At 47.0% G+C, this 24,428-nt stretch overlaps 1 protein-coding gene across 5 annotated transcripts in view; it reads left to right on the forward strand.

Moving 5' to 3' along the window:
• CALN1 (calneuron 1) overlaps window positions 1-24,428 on the forward strand; it is a 155,038-nt gene that overhangs the window by 79,817 nt on the left and 50,793 nt on the right. For all 5 annotated transcript variants that reach the window (XM_087751989.1, XM_087751990.1, XM_087751992.1 and 2 more), the window contains one exon: window positions 12,267-12,379. In XM_087751989.1, coding sequence (XP_087608115.1) covers window positions 12,267-12,379 — 113 coding nt within the window. The remainder of the gene's footprint in view (window positions 1-12,266; window positions 12,380-24,428) is intronic.

Here is a 24,428-nt window from a genome sequence, read left to right on the forward strand (position 1 = left end):
TGGGCCATACATTGAAAAAAGACAGATAACTGGAAATTCTTTAGGCACTGAGCAAATAGGGTAATATTATGCGAAAGATTTACCTTGCCTGCAAATTGAATTAATACTATACAGCTTGAATTAATGCTATATGGCTTATGGCTACTTTTTCTCTGATGGATTGTCTTCATTTTTTTCTGGGATTTAACTTGAAATATGTAGTGAGCACCAGCAATGACTTCCTCCATCCCCTCCCACTGTGCGTGACCATCATTCAGTAGCAAGGCTTGAACCCAGCGAGTTCCCGGGGATGTCAGTCATGCCCTGCACTCCCAGGGACAGCCTTACCCTCCTTCCCATATACTCCTGTTGAGGGTTGCCGAGTTTTTCTGAGGCTTTGGCTTGGCATCAGGTGGGTGGGAAGCTTGGCTGGATGAAAGGTCACGTTCAAGGAGGAGTCCCCTGCAGTCAGGAAAGCCAAGGGGGAGGCGGTAATCCTCCTGCGCATCCCCAAGCACCTGACATGAATTACGATGTGACGGCAGGTAGCATAGCCAGACGTCCGTTTCTCCACGCAAGACTGCTGCCAGTGTCTGCTAATAATGAGGTAATACAATTGGCAGTGGTTTATATTTAATCTGAACCAGCCTGAACAGACCTAGTGCAAACATACGGTTTTCATCAGGAATTACCTTGGGAGTGAATTCACGTTGCAGGATGGCAGAGTGGCTGTATCTACTGCGGCTTATTTAGCTGATGGGCTTCAAATGATGAGCCACCAGAGCTGATCTGAATTTGGTTTTCATTGCAAACCCTGGTTTCTGTAGGGATAAGGAGGAAGGCTCAGCCCTGTCTAGGTCAGGCTGAGGAGACATTCACGCTGTGGGAGCAGGATGGCTAGGTTGGACAAAACATGTTTTTTTAAGAGAAGCATATGCAATCTGTGCTGGAGTGGTTTTGTGGCTGAGCATAAACTGATATGACAGGAAAGTTCACACCTGTGTGTCACCTTCTGCCACAAAGGATCTCACCGAGCTCAGTAAATAACACAGGGATCAACTCCAGAGACGCCCAAGGACAGTTGCTTCTGGGGATGTAGCGTGCAGCTGTTCAGTAACACACAGTGAGCCTCCAAATCAGAGCAAAAATGAAGGTGCATTTCATAAGGCAAAATTACATTTGAAGGCAAAATGTAGTTAGTTAGAAAATGCTGCATGAACTTAAGTGAAAATGGCAATTGCACAGCTTGGATTTTGCCCAGGAGCTCTTCACAGGTGTCACCTCTCCTTTAATGCCTCCATGGCTCTTGAGTGCTACCATCAGCCTTCCTTCCCAGGTGACATGCCAGCAGCCCCGGCATTGACAGGGTGGAAGTGAGTACAATGAGTGGGTTTGCCCACAGCGAATGTTGCGGGGTGATGCTGAGGATGCCCTCCAGGGCTCAGAACAGCAGGAGGGGGCTCCTGCCTGTTGGATCACAAGGATGCAGGCTGTCCCATGCTGTGAAGCCCATGGCACATGGAGAGGCTTGGGTTACTTATCTGCTGGGCTTTGATGCCATGACACGGCAAAGCTGTCTCAGGGCTGGGGAAGAAGGAGAGAAGTTTAGCCAAGAAATGTTAAGACGGGACTCCAGGATGAGTTGGGGCTCATAAACAGAACAAGATATATTTTCCTGTGCACAGGGAAGTGTAAACTCACAGCAAATCCTATACAAAGAAGCATCAAGACCAGCTTTCCATCCTCAGAGATGGCTGTCAAATATTCCCAAGAGACTGACTGCACAGTTGCACATCGACTTGGCTTTTATTACACCAACAACTGAGGTGAGTTTGGGCCACTGGGGCAGGAGATGTTTCATTCCCATGCTGTGGCAGGGGGTGAGTGATGGGAGCTGGTGGTGGCACAGGGGAAGCCCTCAGCCTTGGCCGTGCCTTGTCCTGAGGACACCCCACAGCCCTGAAAAGGACCACGCTCCCAGCTACATTTGCCCTCTTAGCATGGCTTTGCTGAATGCAGGTATTTCCAGTGAATATCTAATTCTTGCCAGTCCTCACTGGAGGAAGGCAGGCATCAGAGGCTGGAGTATCCACTGCATTTCCTACAAACGCCTTCTCCACCTTTTCTTCCAACTCTCTTTGCTGTTCTGCAAGGCATGCTTCACCCAGGTGAAGAGGAACGCAGTTGCTGGAGGGGGAAATATTATAGTTGGCATAAAAAAATGAATTAGGGAGAAAAATGAGAATAAACTTGCAATATTTCAAGGTCTTAAAAGAAATCTTATAAATCATCAGAAACACCCTTTTATGAACTACCGGAAAATGCTATGGCATTTCTGTGACGGGGGAGATGAAAGTACCAAAATAGAACAGAAGGCAAAGGGTTTTTCTGTGCAGAAATGCCTCTTCTGGAGAAGGAAGATGAGGAATGATGGTTCCGGCACTCAGAGCATGAGATTTATATTAGGCCAAAGCTTTGCTTACATCTTGATAGAAGTGGTGCATGACTGTGTGCCAGCAGCAGGTTGTTCGGTATAGGTAGGCATCGATCCAGTGTGCTGTGCCTTATAGGGACATATTGTTTGCTTTTGGTCTGGAAATAGAGGTCAAATTTTACCTTAGTTTATACCCTTGATTTGCTTTATCTTTAGATATAATTAGGTATTGCATGAACGTAAACATTGCAGACTCTGAGAGGTGCACACATTTCTGTCTGCAATCTGGATAATGACCTGAAATGTTCTGCCAGTATGTGGAAAGTAAAATATTTTATATATTTATGTGCTGGAAAAGAAATTATTTGTAAATTCTTCCAATTGGCAGTAATGCTAATAAAAATGCAGAGAAATGGCACATTAAATGTGTTGCCTTATCTGGGATGCCTACTCTTTAAGCAGACTTTAGCAATAAAATCGATGAATGTGCGACTTAAGTGTCAAACTGTTTCGTTACAATACAAGACACTTTTATCTGAGGCATAAAATAAGCACTCAGTGTACTAATTAGAGGAGCAGCTGGTTTTCAGCACCCTGAAAAAATAACTTCAGGCTAACACAAAAGGGAAAAAAAACCCCAGTGTGTCAAATTGTTTATTATAGTACAAATAGGAAATTCTTTGATCAAGCAAAAGATGAGCTGGCTTCATCAGTGTACAAGCAAGCTACCTGTTACCTTTTATCACATTATGTGATGCGTCAGCAATAGTAGCGCAAATACAGCTATGACATCCTTATGAGCAATAAAAAAGAGAGGAAAGAAATCCCAATTTAAAATTCTGTGTATTCCCAAGCTGCTTTGCAATGGCTCTTTGTGGAGCAGGGAACTGAAGAGGGGGGAAAAACCCAGTAAGCTATTCACAGTGACCCTGGCAAAAAAGATTTTGAAGATATGCAGCTCTCCCAGGTGGCACTTCTGAGATTCATCCTGCTTTGGGCAGCTCCATGGTTGCAATGGGGTTCTGCAGATTTATTGTTGTCTTATGCTTTGCATGCAGAAGTTGTGCTGCTCAGGTGCTGCCCCGTGCGGTGAGGCATACACACACTTGCCGTGATCCCCTTTGGAAAGGGAATAAAGGACAGTGACATAACTGCGTGGCGTCAAGGGTTGGTGTCAGGACACTGTCTAGGGAGTGCTGACAGTACACAGTCAGTTCTCCAAGCTGTTGTACTGTTGTTGGATCAGGGTTTGTACACAGACGTTGCTTTGGTTTGCTTGCACTTGCTTCCCCATGCGAGGGAAGGGACATCCAATTTGGGTGCTCCACTGGCTGGAGCATGTATGCTGTGTCACAGGGGTGGAAACAACCGAAGGACCTGGACTGGGAGATCTGGAGAGAGTATAAATCTCTCTTCTAAAAATTAAGTGCTGATCTTTCCCTTGTGGCCTGCAGAAAGCAAGCTGCTTTGCTCTCAGATGTTGCATGGCCAAACATTTGCTTCTGTCCAGAAGATCAGCTTGCGCTGCCCTGTGTGGGACAACGGTCACATTCACAAGCTGAAAACATTTTATCTCCTTCTTTTGTCTCTCCCTCTCTTCTTCTTTTCTTTGTTGGTTTTCCCCATCCCCCCCACTTTACTGCCATGGGTAATTCCTTGTGTTTCAACATTTCAACATGAAACTGTGTAAAATAGCCCAGGCTGCTGCAGGTAGACCAGAAAGTTCCCGTGTTTAAAATGCAGACTTAATAGGAAAAGCAAAGGTTGTTGCAGACTTCGGGTTTGTCCTCTGTACTCAAAGGCCTCTGATTTTTATGTGTGAGAAATGATCTAGCAACATTTCAGCGTGGTTGTCCTTTAAAGTGTGTTGCTGAGCTGAGAAACTTGGTTGGTGAGATGGATTTGATGAGACTTGTCTTTATTTATAGAGGCCACTTTCTTCGTGTCTGCTCTGATTTGTAAAATGGAGATTATCATATTATGTGTTCTCGCTGCAAAGAATGAAGAGTAATTATTGTTGCTGGTGAAGCTAGTCAGATTTGCAGCTCAGTACCGGGAAGAGGTTCATGAGTAATATGAAATCCTGTCTTCGATGCAGTGCCTGGATGGTTGAGTGCAGCTGTGTTGAATAGACTGGACAAGAGGAAACACTGAATTGCAATTCCCTCCCTGAAACCTGTCCACCCTCTGCCCTGATGGGGCAGAGTCCTCTGCAAAACACAGCGCGCGATCTGTGATCTGTCTCATGCAGTCATGCCTTGTAATTTGTTTGCGTCCTTGTTTAATTGTATTTGTTCCTTAAAATGCAGTATTCCTGGTTTTATGATTTTGGTTTCACACAACTCGCATGCCACAGGGAGCACACATATTCCTCGGTTTTAATGAGCCTGTGACTTGCTGGTCGTCTCAAAGTTGTGCCGAGCTGTCTGATAGCTGCCGTGACGCACGCAGAGCTCTCCTGCTATTCACAGGGCCTGGGGAGCAAAAATAATTGAAGCCCTGGGTAGTCGCGACGTGATTTTGCTCCTCTTGATCCATTTGACAAAGGGATCAACTGGTTACAACTTGCAAGATACAAGAGTTCTGCAAAGACCTGCAAAACGAGCCCTCTTGGTTTTACGTGCCGGGTGCCTTTGCACAGGGGAGAGGTTCCCGGGGGACGCAGAGGGGCAGGGGGTGGCTCGCAGCGGCCGTGCTGGAGGCACGCCACGCTCGGCAGGCTCTGCAGTGCCTTTCCCTGCAGAACGGCTGGTCACGGGGACGGTAATTGGGGCATCCTGTGGCTTCCCAGGGCTGGCGTGAAGCTGGCACGCTGCTTGGCAGGTGTCTGATGGATATTTTTTTTTACTGCAGTCACTGTTTTTGTTGGACTTTTCTTCTAGCCAAGCACTAACAGCATCCTGCTTCTTTTAGTGCTTGTGGTGGAGCACGGGACATGTCACACCTGGCGCCGCAGAGGCAGAGCCCCCGGTCCTCTTCAATCACTGTCTCGCAGGTCAGCTCCTGGACAGGCTCCCCTTGGGCAAACATGGGGAGTTAATAGATTTTTTTTTTTTAATGGGGAAGCAAGCAAGTCCTCTGCAGCCGTTTCCTCTTCCTTGCAAGACGAGCCAACGGGCTGTCAAAATGAGTAACTCTCAAGGTCCTTTTCTCGGTGTCATGATAGATGCACCCCCAGCTCTGTCTTTCTGGGCTCCTTTTGAGCCTTTCAGACCCCATGGAAATTTCCTCCTTCAGGAACGTATGTCTGTAGAATTTGCTAATCTTTTATGTGTAGTTGTCATTGAACCAGAGCAGCCAGCTCTGCACAGCTGCTCCTAAAACCGCAGGACATGGAGGTGCCCTTAAGGGACAGAGCGGGCTCCAGTGGAGGTGTTTCACCTCTTCCTTCAGCTCCAATGAAGTTTTTCCTTCAAAAAGCAGTCATTAAAGCTGTAGGATGTATGACAGAGCTGGTGAACAGTAAAAGAGTGGCTGACAGATATGCCCCTACTGTTCCCAAGGAGCAAGAGAAATGAGAAATTGTATTTTTTACATGTATGCCTTGAGCAGGAATATCAGCGACCTTCTGCAGATGGCTCTGGGGCAGAAACTCCCAAGGGAATGCAAACAGGACTCTTTGGAAACAGGAGATGCTCGTTGTCATCTTTCTCCATCCTGGGGACTGGTTGCACGTCCCATGCCTGTGGATCGCCACATAGGCAGACAGGGGAGGTCTAGCACCCGGCTCTGCTGGCAGCCTCCTTTCTGGTAACGTTTGGAAAGGTGATGCTCTATGCCTCAGTTTCCCCACTGCAAAACAGCTGTGTCTGCATTGTAGTGGAGCTTTATCTCTTCATTTCAGCCGATTTCATGGATGTCCAGAACTAAAACTGTTTTCAAAGTCGAAAGTTTTGTGAAAGACTTTGCCTGGTTCTCGCTGAAATTATGGATTGAGGCTGTAATTAGGCAGAAAGTCTCTGGGTCGTGCTGGGGAAAGGGTCAGGCTGGCGATCAGGCTGTTCTCCTCTGACCTTAAAATCTCTGAACCGAAATACTCGTCTGGGAAATATCCTGTGCTTTTCTGTGCACATCCTCTGCATCATTTTAAGACACAGCAGCAACAGCCTTCACCAGACTGGATGATTACTGCACAGGTTACTTTATGGGCGCAAACAATGACACAGACCGGGACAGAGAGTCACTGCAGCTAGCTATTAAGAGAATAAAAATAAACAGGAATGTTGTGTGCGCCTGGGACCCAAGCTGCAAAAGAGCTCATTAACTTTAAATATATCACCTAGCTGCACTCTGGAGGTCAAATTTGAGAAAAAAAAAAAAGTCCGAATACTTATCAGTCTACACACAGCAGATCCTCATCTCTGTTTAAATGTGCGCATCATTTTAGTGCTGTGGCAAGAAACTTTTAAGGAGGAGGGAGAAGCCGATTATCCTGAGACTATCCAGGGAAAAGACTTATTTAGGAAGCAGTGAGGCCAGATTATGCAGGCTCCCAGTTTAATGCGCCAGGTGTAAGTCTCTGTTGTGCCCTTGGGTATAGTTGATGCAATCCATGCACGTTTTCCCCCTCTTTTTCTTTCCCTCTCCCGCTCTGTCTTTCTCCAGCCCAATGAATATTTAATTACGTCCTCCAAGGGAGTCACTGCGATGGGAGACTTTTGGACAGACAGCGGTCGACTGAAGGCTGAGGGTCGGGGCTCTCCTATGGGATGGAGGGCCAGATGGCTTCATGCTGCTGCTCCTCTGAGCATTTAATTATTTCTTCAAAGCAGAAGAGCTCTGGCAGGATAGTTTGCAAGAGTCCATGCAGAGGCTGCTGCTGCCTGGGACGTGGGGATTTGCCGTCCTGGCTTAGTCCAATCCCTCTCTCCTCTTCCAGGTCCCGTGTGGTTTGGGGGTGGGCTGCTGCACGCTCCCTGCCCAGCACATCCAACCTAGGCAAACAACTGCTGGTGGTAAATCCTGTGGGATCGGGACAAGTGTACCAGGAGAAAGGCAGGATGGGGCTCAGGCCGCACGGGTGTAACTTGGCTTGGTGTAAGGTACAGTAGGGGGTATTTCGTGCTGCAGTTGCCCTCTTTGGTGCCCTGACAAGGTGAATGCAGAGCTCTGCCTGCCCTCAAATGCTTGTGTTTTTCCTGCTAAACATCCTCCAGCAAATACAACCGTCCCTTCTCCTCTTCATTAAAGTCATGGGGGCTGAGGGAAGATGAAATCCTTGGACTGGAGCTGAAAGCCCATCAGCTTAGAGAGAGTGTTGTGATTTTCTGTGCTCAGCTCTGATGCACCAGTGAAGCACAGCATCTCCAGCAAGAGCAAATGATAGCACCTTGAAACGTCTTTGGCCTGAGGATCTGGAAGCACAATCCCAATATGAATGAATTGAAGTTGAAGGCAAGTAGCTTAGGAGAGTAAATCCCCCTTCAAAAGTGCTGGAGGCTCCTTGAGCTCCCCCCAACATACATGTCCAACCCAGAGTTTGCTCCCTGGGAGTGCAGTGGTAGTTTTACAGGCTCCTCTATACATTGTCACTAGTGCTTTTCCTTTCTCCACATCCTATTGGTTTTAGAAGAACTCATGGCCATTTTTCAGACGGGCAGACACCCCTTCCTTGGGGCTATCATGTGCAAAGCAAATTTCCTTGGGCTGCAGTGTCTGGGAGAGCTGGAAAAGAGCTTGGTTTCCCAGCTCCATGCTGCTCTTAGCTGCCGCTCCGTTGTCTTTGGTGTGCTTGGCATAAGTGGATGTTGAACATGATGCAGCACCCAATGTGGAGCTCTGTGGAGCTCTGCAGTGGTGGCCAAACCGAGCTCACAGCACAGCAAGCATTGATGCTGGGGCTCTTCCAACTGAAATTATCCCCAAGGTCTTTCTGCACCCAGCGAGTGAACAGTGCGTGCTGTGACTTTGGCAGGTCCAGGATCCCTTGCTGGCCACGTGTGGTCTTTGGGCCCTGAAAAGGTTCCCAGAGAACCCGAAGATGTTGCTGGGTGCCTTCAGCATCCTCTTTCTGCGATGAAGTAATTAGCCAGGCTCACACAATTGCTCCTGGGGCTGTTGACAGTGCATCTAGTTGCTATTCCTTTTTATTATCACATTTGCCTGGTTTTTGTCAGAACTGAGACAGTATGTTGCAGGGAGCAAACCTTTGTGGGTATTTGGAAGCACTTAGCGCCCAGCCGATGCTAACAGGCTAGTAATAAGCAGATCAGATTTGTCTCTGATGATGTGACCAGTGGTGTTCTGAGTCACCGTTTTAGTCATACGAGGTTCAGCCACATGATTGCTAACCCTCTTCTGACTCTTTGACATTAATGCCAGGATTAAGAGGAAGCATTATGGGGAAGAAAAATGTTAGGCCATAACTGTAAGTAAATAAAGAAATGTTTTAGGTGGTTTAAAACCAGGGGTTAAGCTCAGCTCTGGTGTTTTGCTAAGATCACCCACAGGAGCAGTGACCGTCCCTTGGCTGATGGGTGGTAACCCCTCTGGTCCTCACACACCTTGCCACCTGACGGTCTTCCCTTGCCCCAACTGACCTGCACCACCGTGCCTCAAGGTTTCCCTGCCCTCCCAGTTTGTAAATAAGTTATTGCAATGTGTGAATGTCTTCATCAATCAGGGCCTTCAGCATGGCTTGGGTTTATAAACTTCATCTGCGTTTGTAACTGATGGGAGCAGGGAGAGGAGAATAGCTGCGACCGTCACTGGATGGGGAGCACAGCCCGCTCCATGCTGGCCATAGCTTTTCACTTGCTCGTGCCCCATCCCTTCTTACGAGGTTGTTTTCCTTCAGTGTGATGAGTTCTTGCTAAAGTAGTTAATGTGAGCTTGGAGGCAGGAGGTGGGGGGAGGATGTGAACACTGCACACATTATAAATTGGCCTGGGGGGATGGCGAGGGATGGGGGCTGTGTGATCGCCGCTGATGGCAGTGTTGTTCGGGGCTTGCTGGATGGCTCATGGAAAGGAGCAAGGGAAGGTGAGAGCAGCGTAGACAGCAGACATGCTCCAGCCTGGCATTTTCCTTCCTTTTTCCCATTCCTTAAACCCAACTAAAGTTCATTTCTGAATAAGCTGCACATTGCTCACTCTGAATATCAACTACTCCCAGGCGAGGAGCACATCTGTAGGCACAGCAAAGCCAAACGTAGGGACGTGCATGGTGTTTGATTTGCCTCCAATGCAGATTCTCGAACAGATGCTTGATGTGTGCATCTCACATCAGCTTGTAGCGCGCCGTGTACGTGGCTATGGCTTGGAGGAGGAGGAAGACATCTTTTGACTGTACCCAACACAAATTTCAAGCTGAGTGCTCCCAGGAACTGATGGGTGGCCCGAACACTCGTAGATCCTATAGGCGATGTGGGTATTGGGCATTACCTGGTTATGCTATGGTTGTAGAGAGCAACCCTCTGCATTTTCACCTTGGAACCACGCAGAGTTGCACTGGGTGCGTCTTGGAGCCTATGTGTTGTTTTTTATAATATTTCTCTCCTGGCTGTTGAATACTGTAAAAGGAATTTTCAGCCAAAATTGTGAGTTCTCTTTCTTTATATTATGATGCTGCAGTCTCCTGAGATCCTGATGGCAGGAAGGTTTGTTTTCTGCAGCTTAAAACAAACGTTAAAGGGATATTTCTACCAGGCAAAATGTTTTGGGGTCTAGTTTACTTGCTACTTAACAGTTTTAATTGAAAAAGCGGTCAATAAGGCAATAATGCATTTTGTAATGGCATCGTTCTTCTGAGGTTGTGGAAAATGCTATAATTAAGCTGATAATTAAACCCTGTGAAGTTAGTTATGATCCCTGGCAAAGGCACAGAGAAGTCATGAGCAAGGGTTTGCCCAAAGTCTTGTTCTGAGTCAGACACAGAGCCCAGGAGTGCTGGCACCCGCTTTCTCATGAGTCATGTGTAGGACTAAGTGCTGCCTCTCCTCTGTGGATGAAATCACATTGTAGAAAACGCAAATTGAATAACTCAATATTTTGGGGACGCATGTGGATAGACCAAATATATGCACGGGCAGATACTAGAATCTCTTTAAAATGCAAATTGTTTTCTTGCTAATCTGGCTAATTTCTTTAACCCAATTTGCATCATAGTGTATGGTTCTGTTACTGCCTTTCCCTTGAAGTGATGTACTGCAATGTAAATCGCCCCGAATCCACTGTCACTTTGCATTACCTTCCCCAACGTGAGACAACGTGCTGTGACTGATACAATCCGACTTGATGCCATAAACTGATGCCTCTCATGGGGAAGCAGAAGGAACACGTTTTCTCATAGCCCATAAATGTTTTAAAGAATGGCTTTCCAAGTGACGGGGTGCCCATCCCTTTCCTTTTCTGCTTAATAAGCTGTCCCAGAAATGAGCTCCATCCTGCAAGTGTTCAGCCTACTCCAGCCCTGCAAAGCCCTTCAGCATGTGCTGAGCCCTGAAGGTGTGAGCAACTTTAGCAGCTGGATGGGGTCTTCTTGCACATTACGAGATCAAAGCTATTATGAATCCCTGCTGGGTTTCCTTTCAGAGCCCCGTCACTGGCTCACCCCTAGGATATTCGCTCTTGTCTTCAAGAAATTACGGGCAGAACCTAGTGGATAGAGATCACTATTCTGGCAAACGAGCATTTTGACTCTGCTTATTTTCACATTGTGTTTCTGCGAAGATAAGGACATGGCAAGATTTCAATCAGTGGTGCATATGCTCAGATCAAGCATATGAAATATAATCAAAAGGAGAGATAGCAGCGGCATGCAGTGCATGTGGTAAAGCTGTCACGCAGGGCTGCTGCAGGTACTGCAGTCAATAGTGACATTTTAATAGTATCCCTTGCATTGATCTGCTTTAGTCTGATGGTTTTAGACACTTCTTAGACCTACTAATTTAGCAACAGCAACTACGTGGAGAGGTGGATGCAGTCAGTTCCAGCTGAATTTGAATAAAAAACAACCAGTTGCTGATTCTGTTTCCAGACTTGAAGGAGGGCTAATATATCCACCCATATCAATTGGCCTAATAATATGTAGGAGGATATGTCTGTGGACTGATAGACAAAGGAGAGGCGTATAGACGTTGAACTACCCTGTTCAGGGAAGCAGGTATTTTTAAGATCCTTCAACAGGCATGAATTTCCCTTTTTTGCCATTTTCATTAAGCATCGCGGAAGTTCTCTGAGGGAAAAGTAATATTTGATACAATGCTCAGATATGCTTCAAACAGCCACATGCCTCATTTACACAACATACAATATACTGGAGGGGTTTGGGACTGCATAGGCTCAGTTCATTAATGGCAGGAGCAGCTAATGGCACTGAAGCTGTGTCGACACTGCCTGCTCTGCATGCTGAGCACACAGGGCTTTTAAGAGATGGATGCTGATGGAAAGCTGAAATGAAATGCCTTGTGGATTCGCAATAGTCTGGCTCTTCCCTCCGTGTGTACTCCCTTCCTCTGGAGGATGGGGTTGGCCCTGTAAAAACTTTGCAGAGACCTGGCTATTTGGCGGCTCTGTAGAGGGGAAGAGCCCTGGCCGTGCTGATGGCTGCTGTCGTCCTGCCAAAATTGTTTTTCTGAGGAGCGACTTGCCTACAAACTCTCTGGGACTGGGGAACAACCTATTCATCTCTATTTGTGTATCACCTGGTCCTGTCTTCAGGTGTGGGTATGCCACAACACGGGCCATTCATTGGGATAACAACAAATTCGGGTCTGTAGGCACCATGAAGTTGATGTAGGAGGTGCCGTAGTGCATGTATGGGTCCAGATATGCAGCAGATCCAGAGTGGCGTGTTGGACATTGGCACTAAGTGGTACTTCAGTGAAAACACTGATCTTTTTCTTTCATTCCAGGGGATGGCCAGGTTGATTTTGATGAATTCATGACTATTCTGGGACCTAAGCTGGTATCATCGGAAGGCAGAGATGGCTTTCTGGGAAATACAATAGACAGCATATTCTGGCAGGTAAGTGGTCATTTTTTTAAATGCAACTTTAGCCAACTATCAATAGCTTCCAGAATTGATTTGTTGAGGAGCACAAGATGTTTTGCTAAGTGTGAATGCTTGTGTAAAGGCTACTCGGGTCCCCCTCACTGTATCCTGTGTCAGACAATCCCATCTTGCTGGAGGGAGCTGCTCTCAGCTAGGCCCTGCGCGGGAGGAAGGGAAAGCACTTACTGCAGATGAACTGCAGTTGAAAACAACAAAGCACCCAGTTATTTGTGCAACATGTTTGGGAGCATTTTGGAATTCATTTTTGGAAGAGAAAAACATTTTTCTCGGTGAGTCTTTTGAGTTAGGAACCTTAAACCTGTCCGGCTGTTCTCAGAAATGTGCCACTGTTCAATGTCCCTTGGCTGTGGCGGAGGGATGCTCCAAGCAGAGTGAGGTGTGCCATGCAAGTCACGTCTGATCGATGCTTCTGCGGTTAATTCAGGTCTGAGGCTGAGGATAATGATGTTGTGCCAGTGCAAGTTTTACTCATGGTGCTGCCCTGGGGTGGTTTGGTCCTGCCAGTTTCAGGCATCGGAGGGGAGGCAGGTCTGGCAGCGGGAGCCGCCTCACATCTGATGTGCAGTGTGATTTTAAACAGTGTTAGAATTTCCTGGAAAAGCAAGGACAGTCCAGGCTGTTATGGTGGGGATTAAAAGTCTCCCAGAAAACAGTGCTGCACATTTCTTGCCAATGGATTAAATGTATAGCTTCCTGTGAGATTACTACTCATTTCATTGATCATCCAACAGCCTTTGCTTGCTAATAAACTTTGGCTGTTACCAAGTTTATGTGAATCAAAAGAGTCAAACGTGGATATAAGCATTTCTGTCTTCTTTTACTGCTCTCCAGCACTGTCCAGACTGAATTGGGTGGAGTTTTGTAAAAGTCTTTTAAAAGTCTTTTAAAAACTTGTTCCTGGCCTCCTGGCATGTGATAGAAATAACCCTGGAAATCCTGGTCTGGATTCTAGTATTCGGTCATCAAAGCAAGAGTTTGGCATTGGTGAAGCCGCAGTGGTTTCTAACGTATCTGGGGGGATGCGAGAGCTGAACTCACACCACGAAGGGCAGGACGGTGGCAGTCACAAAAGTTTTATTGCCTCCATTGCCCCTTGCAAGCCTCATCCCAGCACGTGAGCAACGGGGAGAGGAGGATGCACCATCCTGTCCCACTGAGCCATTGGTGCCTTCCAGACCCCCCAGAGCCCTTCCAGAAGCAAAAATACCCATTGGGAAAATCAAGTTCATGAGCTGACCTCTTCGATGGGGAAGCAGAGAAGTCTGGAGCCCTCCCTAAAATTCATCTCACAGGTTAACCCGCTGCCATTTAGTGACCCTTCAGCCCACGTAAATGCCTGCAGTGGCTTTTCTCAGAGGAAGCAAGGAAGGGAGGACATGTGCTCTGGTTTTAGAGCAGCAGGACTCCTGGACTCAGCTTTCGCCTTGCTCTTTCATGCAGCAGGGACCACGGCCCTTGTGCCCCCTCAGGCTGCGGTGGGATGAGTGAAAAGAGTGCAAAGACTTCAGGTGACCGGCCCCACGGTGGGAAGGGACAGCCCTGGGGGTTGTCTGCAGGCAGCGAAGCTTTGGCTGAATTGCACAAGTGCTCCAGGGCCTCAGAAAAAAGAGTTTATGGTCTCTTATTTGTAAGGGTAAGAATACATCTCTCTACATAGCACTTTCCTGGATTTCAAAGCCCTTGAAGAGAAGGCTTCATCTCACATTTCATTTCTCCTGGGGTAGGAGAGTTCATGAAGAATACAGTAATCTTGCTGCTTATTACTAAAGAAAAAGCAAGAATAAAACTACGTAGGGAAGTGCCATTCAGGGAACGGGTTCCCTTTGCCCATTCCTACCTGGTCTTACCCAAGGCCTCTGCAGCACCATAAGTCACCTCATCTTTAAGCAAAGCATTTATGCATCTGCATTATCTCCTGTGGGATTATGCCTGATTTGAAACAAACCCCTTTTCGGAATCGGGGCCTGGCTGTGTTCACCATATCCCCTTGATGTGCAATTTTCACATTTGATGGAAAGAATGGCAGGGAGAGGGGAATGAGTTTGGGTTGCTGATAGAGTACTTCACCCCTGCAGTCATCCCCAAGAAATGATTTTAAGGAGGGGATGGTGCCCACAAGCCTGTAGCTGTGACTGGTGCTAGGTGACAAGGGCAGCAAGGGTGGGACAAGAAGGGACAACTCTGCCTTGGTGTCAGCTGGCCGGGCAATGCTACCAGGAAACCTCACCCCAAAGCTGCAGGCAGCAAAAGGCATCTTGAGAGGCTCTTATATCAGTTCCAGGCAGAGAGAAAATCCATGTTGGTATCCAGAAAGTGCCTTCCCCTCTTCCATCCTTCCAACTGTCACAATTTTGGCTCTTGGGGTATTTTTGCCGAGGGTCCAGCTTTCTATACTGTGGCACTTCTGTACAGACTCTGTTCCAAGTGTGCCTTAATAACGCTTTAAATAATGCAATGACAGAGTTAAATAATAAACTGCAGCAGCAGGAGAGAGGGATTAAAAAGAACAGGCAAGGGCCTGGAGATGCATTTGCAGACGAAGCTGGGAGTGAGTTGGTGGGACACAGGAAGGCAGTTCCAGATGGCAGAAGCTGCAGAGGGGAAGGATCTTACAGCAACAGCAGTGGGGTTGCAGGAGATGGGGAGGGGGTAGAAACAGTGGAAGAATAGGGAGGAGAGAGAGGGATCATGTGTGAAAGAGGCAGGCTTGAAATAATAGGGAAAGAGTGCATCCCTCCTATCCTATGTGTTGCCTAAAGAACAGTGGCCAGCCCAGGAGAAGCAGGATTCAGCCAGGACCTGAGTGTTGGCAGGTGTTAGAGACATGGAGCATCTCTCAGATATATTTTGCTTCCTTGATTTCTCATGTGGGCTTTAAAATGAGTCATATTAGTGTGTGTTTAAGGCGTCTGACTCTTGCTTTCTCAGGTAGCGACAATCAGTTCTGCTCCAGTTAGAATGGCTCTCCATGGTCCCTCAGCCAGGTCGGGAGGTATTTAGGGGGAGGGAAAAATCATCCCTGCAAATACTATTTTAGGCTGTGTCAATATAGATGAATGATATCAGGAGAGCAGAAGAATCACAGACTCTCCTCCATCTCAGAAAGTCTGTCTTTCCTGAGTGAGATGCAGCACACACCAAGCACCATTTTGTGGAGAACATCCCCGCGTGCCTCCTGCTCTGTTTCAAAATGGTTTTCTCATCCTCATGCTAACTGTGTGCAAATGGAAGTAACATGTACCCGTGCACAGACATTTTTAACTATCTTAAATTTTTAAGACTGTCTTAAACTCGCTTAAATATTTTTCTTAAATACACAGCTGCCTGGTAACCATTAGCCAGTCCTCAGCATGCTGGATCCTGGTGAGGATAAGTTTGAAGGCTGGAAGCACCCAATGAAGCCCCATTCTCCCTGGTATGGGGCAGACCTGCCATGGCAAGCTTGCAGCAACAACGCAAACATCCCCTTTGGCTGCTTCCACAGGGTCTGCATTTATTCAAAACAAAATGTAAAGAAAAAAGGAGCATAGATGAGATTTTGGGAGTACCTATAGAACTCTGTTTTGGAAGCCAGTGGGAGGAGGTGAGCCTGGCCCTGTGCAGGGGTGTTGGACCTCCCATGGTCTCTCGCAGGGTGTCTGCCACCTTCCCTTTCCATCTTCTTCCCTCTGTATTTTTTAAAAGTGGCCACCCATTGCTCACCTTCCTCTGCCCACCTTCTCTGAGCTGCTCCTGCTGGTGCTCACACTTATTGTCCCGAAGCTGGTTTTCTTTAGTGTGTCTGGCAGTGTTTTTGCAGTGAAGCGGTAGCCGTTGCATGGTCAGAGAGATGCTATTTGATCAATTTTCAGACATGAGAATTTGCATTTCCAGAGCTCAGGGAATATGAGTCTGGTTCCAGTTAGGCACTGAGGGCTGTGTTTTGTACAAGTGAGTTTTGAGGCATTTCCAATGCATGGCCATGCAGCTCTGTAAAGCGATTTAGATCAAGAGAATTACAGAAAAGACAAACATCTCTACTGGTAAATATTAGCTTCTTTTTTTTTTGGCAAACAGACTCCAAATCTGTCCACTGTGCCCTGAAATTCTGAGCCAGAGAGAGGGATAAAAAGAGAGGGGAGAAACTAGGATTTCATATTCATTTACAATTTCTGCCCAGATTGTTTCTAAGTGCAAAGACCTTCAGGCACAAGTGTTAAATAGTTTGCACAGGACGTAGTGTAGTGGATCTCCAGTCCTTCAGGCTAAGCAACAGGAACACAAGCAATAATCATCTTGGATTATAGGCTTTTAATTAAAATAAACCTCTCTGTCTTGGCTAAAATGCTTTTTGAAGTCAGAACAAGTTTGGACAGTTAAACAACAGGGCTGCATCTGCATCGGATGCAGAATAAGTTCTGTACCCAGCAGCACTGATGAGATTATTTTGAAAAGTCAATACTTCGTATGGTGATCATTTGAGAGGCAAAATGTTGCCTGCTATATTTTTTCCACTCTCTCTTTACTGTATGCATGTGGAAGCTGCAGGGAACATCATTTCAACCAGCACTAATGCATTGCCTGTGCAAGGATATCCGGAAGTTTTGTCTTGCATGAGGGGACGGCACTGTATCATCTGCTCAGACATGGTGCCCATTCGTCGCATTAGGTATTGCCCAGTATAAGTCACTGGTGTTCAGGAGGAGGCTGGTTGGTTTGGGATAAATAAGGCTGCTTTGCAGGAGCGGGAAGACCAGAATACCAACATGGTGCTTCGGGCTGGAGAGATGCTGCTCAGAGATCTCATTTTTCCGCCATAGAGATGTCTCTGCTGTTTTGCAGGGGTCAGTTGGAGGATTGGGGAGGCAGGTCCTGCGAACGGAGCAGCTCAACAACTGCTCATATTTTCTGGGCTTAGGAAAACCCTTTTACATCTCTCCAGGCTTCCGCATACCTTTGCTCAGGAGGAAGAATACATTGGGTTTTATCACCTTTGGTGGATGGTACAGCCAAAGCTAGATCCCACGGCACCCCAATGCAAGGAAGGAGGGATAGCCAGGGACAGGCCAGAGACAGCAGAAACCCCTGTGCACCTGAGCTACCAAGCTCAGCATCATGCACCAAAGGGCATTATGTTCCCTGGATGCAGGAAAAATAAAGCAAGGGCCACATCCAGCTGTGCCGTATTGCATCTGGCGCTGGGTGGGGAGGGAGCTCAGGGAGGTGAAGGGGGGCTCAGAGTCACCTGTGAACATGGGATAGCAGAGGGACGTGGCTGGGATGGGACACAGCGGTTTCTTCCTCCCTGCACAGCTGCTAATGCTTTAATGATTTGCTGTGCAAAACTGCCCATCCGTAATCTTGTTTGCAGTTGTCACTGCAAATGCAACAGCATCCCGGGGGACAGATCTGGGCTCTCATGATCTGGTCAATCAATTAGTGCTTTAATAGAGTGAAATGAAGGAGAAAATGTGTGGGAACCTCGGTGGCACAGGGCAGGGTATGGAGAAGCCACGGCAGGCGGAGAAGCCATGGCAGGCAATGGTGTGGGAGGGAAGGCAGGGACCCAGTGTCGGAGCCACGCTGCCGGCGAGGCGTGCGAGTGGTGCATAACTCCAGTGGCACTTGGCTCTCTACAAAGACAGTTTTGCTTAGAGAGGGATTTTTCTTTATGAAGTCCAGTAGATAAACCTAATGCAATTTGTCCCTATATGTGAGTTTTCTCCTCTTGTCCCTGCAGAGGAGTTAATTTGATGATGGTAAATTAGCCTTGCTGGAGTTGTGGAGAAAGTGTTTGTGTCTCCATGTGCAATTTCACGTGGTAACAGATCCAACCGCCTCCCACCACCACAGACCATGGCATTGCTGAAATAACAGCTTGCCTCTCGCGGCAGGGCCAGCCGGGTGTCTGGTGCACGTGGCCTCCCCTCCTCACCCTCCTCCTCCTCCTGGGCTGGTGCAGCCCCTCTGTACAGGTGTGGGATATTGCTAAACCCCAGGAGGGGCCATTTTACCTCTTGCACCACAATTGCTTGCCAGTAGTGATCTGCTCTGCTTCAAATACCACTTGATTTCAGAATTTCAGGTGCTGCTGTTTCAGCCTTTCAAAGAACCATCTCAAATCGACTTCCGTGGAGGAAGAGAGTTAGTTTTGCAGTTCAGAGTACTGGGCGATGCTAGGGGTCCAGTGGTGGTTCCTGGCAGGGCAGATTTCGCAGCTGGGCTGACTGCGTGTAGTTTAGAGTGGGAAAGGAGCTACCGTTGTACTGCTGCTTGGAAAGAAAGCTGAGATTCAGGGAGGAAGGATGGCTTAACTGTATGTGCAGACTTAGTGCCCGTGGAATTGGCCTCCCTCTTCGTGACTACTTTGGGGTTTAAAGCAGGAAATGTTGCAGCTGAAAGTTCGGGTGCCAAAACTGGATGGATGGGGTCAAGTACAGGCAACTGGGGCTGTACCGTTGCACTATGCACGTCCCCTCACCACGCACGTCCTCTTCTGCCAAACAAACCCCTCTACCCTACAACAATATTTTCAGTGTTAGCAGCAATGTGGGTGCCTGCTTTTTGGTTGTTGAACCTGAAATATCTTAAAGTGATTTCCACAGAAAAAAAGTTCTGTACTTCTTAAAAATCGACCCTTTCTTGGGTTTCCCAAGCTGAAATTCACTGGACTGGTTGAAAACCTTGGCATTGCCTCTCCCGCAGAAACCACTGCAATTTGGCCTGGAAGCCAAGGCAGCCACCTTTCCCATGGCAGCTAATACTGGGCTCTGCTCAACTGGAGTAATTAAATTCACCCAGTGCACCGTTAGCTCCAGCATCCTGACCGTGTTCCCAGTTTCAGGAATTAAATGTGTCCTGCAATATCTGCTCCCGCATTTTAGATTTGTTGTGTGGTTTCCTTCTATGCAGTTTTAAAATGTTGTGAGATTTCCCATTACAAGGACGCAGACGGCTGTGTTGCAGTGACGAGCAGAGTGACTCTGGCCATGTAGCTGGTGTGGATAGTGCGCAGTTCATCTCAGCTAACCTGGGACACTGCTTAGACTCCCTTTAGAGTTAACAGAGGGAAATAGCCACTTCTAGGGTGCAAGTCAAGGGAACTGCTCAGGAACCTCAGGAAGAGATGCATCACGCTTCAGAAGCGCCAATTTTTCTCCCTTTGGTATAAAGAAAGTCTAGAAAAGTGGCTCAGATGGAGATGTGTGCACTGGGGACAGCTAAATGTCATCTGATGAGTCCCACCAAGGGTTTCACCAGCTCTGCCAGTGCTGAGGCTGTTATCAGTGGAAGGAGAACAGTTCTGGTTGCCTCATTAAATCTTCTTTTGTTGACAAATACATTCCCACTGAGTACGTGGCACTCAATGGTTGTCGCAACACAGTGGAAGCTGAACACTTGCAGGTGATGAATTCATCAACAAGAGACTTCTCTTTGTTTGTAGTCTGGGTATCCAGCCCAGAAGTGTGTCACAGCCTCTGGTGTAGACGTGAACATTGGAGAGGTTCATGGCCTGGATCGTGGTGGTAAGGCTGTCCTTGGACAGTGAGACTGGCAGATTGCTGTAACCCCTTTGCAGTGTATGAAGTTGCCAGTGGGCAGGAGTGAGCAATAATGTTTGGGTGGCCTCATTTTTATCTGTTTCTATGAAGGCACCTCATTTTCACCAGTACACGTCTTTCCCTGTAACAAAAACAGTCCTCCCAAGTCATCTCGATCAAAGTTAGACCTCAAAACTAGAGAAACTGGAAATGATAAAGTTTTGAAAGCACTTGTGAACCAAAGCAGGACTGGTTCCAACAGCAGGAGAAAAGCAAGACTTCATTGTCCAACTGTGTTTTGTATCTTCAACCAACTCTACTTATATATTTAGCCTTCAGAAACGCACTACAGCTTTGGTTCAATGTCTATTTAAAGCAGGCAGGTTATATAAAGAGGCGTCCTGCCTGCTGGATGACAGTGTACAACTGTCCTGGCAGGTGGTGATTTGGTTTTCTGCACTCTCTGGAGCACTCACGTACATATACTCCATCCAGCTCTTATGTACAGAGGTTATTTTTTCTATGCCAGCTTCTATATAAACTCAGTCTGCATCTCTGTGTGTCATTGGGATTTTTTTGCCCCTGCCTGATGGGTGAAATAGGAACTGCACTGTGGTTTTCTCAGTGATTTGCTTAGAAATGTAAGGAGTGATGTGTAGGAAAGGTAAACGTGTTATGATCATCGTCAGATGTGTATGTGGGTATCTGGAACATGGGCTGGGGAGAGAGTTTCTTGCTTGTTGTGGACTCCCTGTTGAGGGGTGTCAGAGTCCCCAGCACCTCTGAGTGCCAAAGTACATCTCTGGTGCTGGTTTTGTGGGGGTGGGTGTCTTTTTTCTTTGAATGCACTTTGATGCCTTTGAAAGGCACCACTGGGTGATGAGATAGGGGCGGCATGTTTCATGCAGCGGAGTTTCAGGGGCAACAGTTCTGGCTTCAGATCCCATATCCCCTGCACTCCCAATGTCAGGAAGGATTTTCTTTCAGAGCAGAGGCTCCACCAGTCCTCAAATCCTAAGCCAGCACCAGATCTCAGGATCCACCCTTCCTCGGCACAGAAAAAAGGATATGGAAGGATCTGCAATCCAGGTGTCACCAGAGGGCACTGTCTTTGGCTTGCCTGGATACTTCATGCTCTTGTAACAAAATCATCCCTTTCACTGCACTGCTGTCATTTTGTTGAGGGAAATCTTAATTCACTATAAGGAAAGTCTAATTTTCATGGACATCAGAGTTTGGGAATTGTTTAAAACAGACTTGATGGTGGTGGTCTTTTTCTGTTTCTTTTTCCTAAAGAATCCCCACTTAGAGATGGAAACCTATGTAGTGCCCTGCCTCCAAGCCCTGAGTTTCAGTAGAGTAAAAATATTGTGAAAGTTTCACTAAGGTTTTAAAGAGAGGAATAAGAGGGAAAAACAGGAAAAAAGACACATTAAAAAAAAAAAAAAGCAAAAGCGTTGGCAACTGTTTGCAACAAACAAATGTGTTTAGAAACAAAAACAACCTTTTATGTGAAAGAAAAGCTAGAAAAAGAAATTACTCTCAAAAAAAAAAAAAAAAGACAGGCAGACAGACAGACCTTGGAAAAAATGCAAATGCAGAGCTGCAAAGGACCGCTGTGGTGGGGAAGGTGGATAACTCAGGCAATGGCTGAGGTTCCTTCGTGTGAACCAGATGACCAGTGGATGCTGTGGCATTAAGGAAGGACCTCCAGGTCCTGGCTGCCAGACAATTTCTACAGCACAGTGTATAACTCAGATTTTCCCAGTATGTATCCAAGATTTTCAACGCAGTTTGCTAAAGCCTGGCATCTGAAGCCAAAGGAAAGCTACCTGGTACCATCGAGCCCTAAGTGACGCCCTGGTTAGATTTTATGCTTCTCAGTTGTACCAGCAAAATACCTTGTGTTACAGCCCTGAAGCAGCTGATGGCTGGGGCCAGCAGGAGCTGTTGGAGCATCTCAGTGCCTCTTTCAGGTTGCAGCGGCAAGGTGCCAAGAGCTGCCGGGTTTCTGCTTGCGCAGAGGCACGAGGAGAAGCTCATGCTGGGAATTGCCTGTGGAGGAGAGGGGCATTAGCCAGCTGCCTACGACTTGCAGCGGTGGCCATCCCTGCCATGCCCACCCAACCTTCACCTCTGTGGTGTTCCCCTCCCGGCACAGGGCTCACCCTTGCTGTCCCAGACTGGTGTTTCTGAGGAGCAATGGTAGTGGGCAAATTTGGTGGCCCTAGCAGACAGTTCCCTAGTCAACAACCCTCTTGAGCTGCCATCAGGATGGAGATGTTTCCTTGGCCATCAGGATGGAGAGGTTTCCCTGGCCATCCATAGGGAGGATTTTCCCTGGCCATCAGGGTGAAGGTGTTTCGCTGGCCATCAGGATGGAGAATGCCCTGGCCATGCTGCAGACACAGCCAGCTCTATCCTGCCCTTGCCTCCTGCCCTCCACCAGCACTGAGGACAGGGGAAGATGGGGACATGGCTGTCTAATGGCCACTGGAGGCCCTGAGACCGTTTTCCTCCGTGCTGCTTTGCTGACCCGCCTGCATGCCAGGATGTGGGACAGGGTCTGGGCCACACACCTCCCTCTCCTTCCTCTGGGGTCTGCACAAGCTCCTGCCTTGTTTCTCCAAGAACTTGTGCCACGAGTGCTACCAACAGGCCTGCTGCACTTTGGTTTGTTTTTTTTTTACTTTTTGGCAAGAATTTCATGGATTGATGGGTGATGTGCAGGTACTACGAGCGTGTTCCTGGTGCTGTGAACATCACCTTTCCCTGCAAACTCAGTGCCACCACACTGGCTGAGCCAAACAGGTTCTGGTAGCCCCTTCCCCAAGGTCTAACTTTATAAATACATTTTTCCAGCAGAGGCATAATGTAGTTTTACCAAGTGGGTGGAAAGATGCTGATCTTCAGGAGAAATTCCTTAAGGTCTTTTTTCAAACGAATTTGCCACTTGTTGAGAAACTGTTTCTTTGTCTGTGTGCTTTCTGCACCGTCATTTCACTATCTGTGGAGGTCTGAATGTATTTCTGTGCTGGCAAAGATAGAAATCTTACACTCTGAGATGCATGCAGTCTCCAGAGCTGGTAGTTCTGTTGTAGACTGCAGTGCCACAGAGAATTTTTTTTTTTTACTATTACTATTGAGTAACATACAACGGTATAAAGTGGTAATTAAAATAAATAGTTATGTAACCCAGTACATTTACTCACAGTTAAGAAGATTTATCAGGGTGCAGACGTTTATGGTGGAAATCCAGAGCAACCTGAAAAAGTTGGTGGAAGTATTCAACATATGTGTGAGCTTGGTGGGAAGCATTCAAAACTGATTTTGATCCCCTTTTCATGGAAATAAGAAGATCTAGCATGTCAGGGAAAGATCTCTGTTAAAAATGAGACAAGATGATGTTGGAGTTCCCTCTGGAGATGTATTCTAATGTCCAAATTGCCTATGCTGAGCCAAGAGACAAACCTCAGGAGATAACCCAGCAAGGGCCACTGGTGGAGCTCATGGAAATGCTCCCATTTTTGGAGCAGAGTGTAGAAGACAGTTGCCTTACCCTGGAGGAGAGATGGAAAAATAAAAGTAATCATATAACAATGATTTGCATGTTTTTAATCTCTTTTGACTCTTGCTGCATGTGTTAGTTTAGATGTTTTTCCCCTGGAGGCTGTCTTGCTTAGGGGATTATTAGTACAAGACGTCGCTGTCAATCCATCAGCTCCCCCCGCGCGCACGAAGCTCCAATTCCTTCAAACTTTTGGAAGTGACAGAGCAATGAAAAGACAAATGAAATAAATAGATGCTTTTTAGGGGAGCAGAATCTGAAAAGAGCTGTCACAAAGCAGACAGGCTGTATGTAGGTGCCAGATTTCAGGGCTTTCAGGAACTGAGATCCCCTGTGAAGATAAACCCGGGAACCTCAGCTTCTAGCACTTGTGTCCTTTGTATTAAGAGACAACTGAGCTAATATTAATATTTATTTTATGGCTAGTTGGTATGCAGGCACATGTCTTCACAAAATTAGCCAGTATGTTAGGTTAAAATATATCCTTTCCCCAATACTAGCTGTTTCTTGCTACATATCAGCCCCAACCTTGCATTTTTCTAATGCCACATCTTTATTACACACTGGTATGAAAACGCTGCTGAACTCCCGGCTCAGAAATGCTCTTGTAGTTATTCAAATAGCCTTCAGTAGACTGTATCTTTTTTCCTACTGACATTCAAAAGTGCTTGAATCCCAAGGGCAGTTTCAGAGCAGAAGTGGAATATATTATAATTGTAGAATCAAATGATGATGAAACCCTCCAGGAATTGCTGGTTCAGCTCAGGAAAGGCATGCACTGGAGTGCTGCAAAAACAGAACACCTTTTCCCCAGGATTTTTGTTGTTTTGTTAACTTTGTAAAATGTTTAAGAGAACATGAAGAAACCACTATGATGATGGTATGTCCAGGCAGGTGGCGAGGGACTTCAACT

This window comes from Nipponia nippon, unplaced genomic scaffold (genome assembly GCF_047370975.1).
Source record: "Nipponia nippon isolate SJK-2023a ecotype South Korea unplaced genomic scaffold, ASM4737097v1 scaffold_15, whole genome shotgun sequence".
Taxonomy (NCBI): domain Eukaryota; kingdom Metazoa; phylum Chordata; class Aves; order Pelecaniformes; family Threskiornithidae; genus Nipponia; species Nipponia nippon.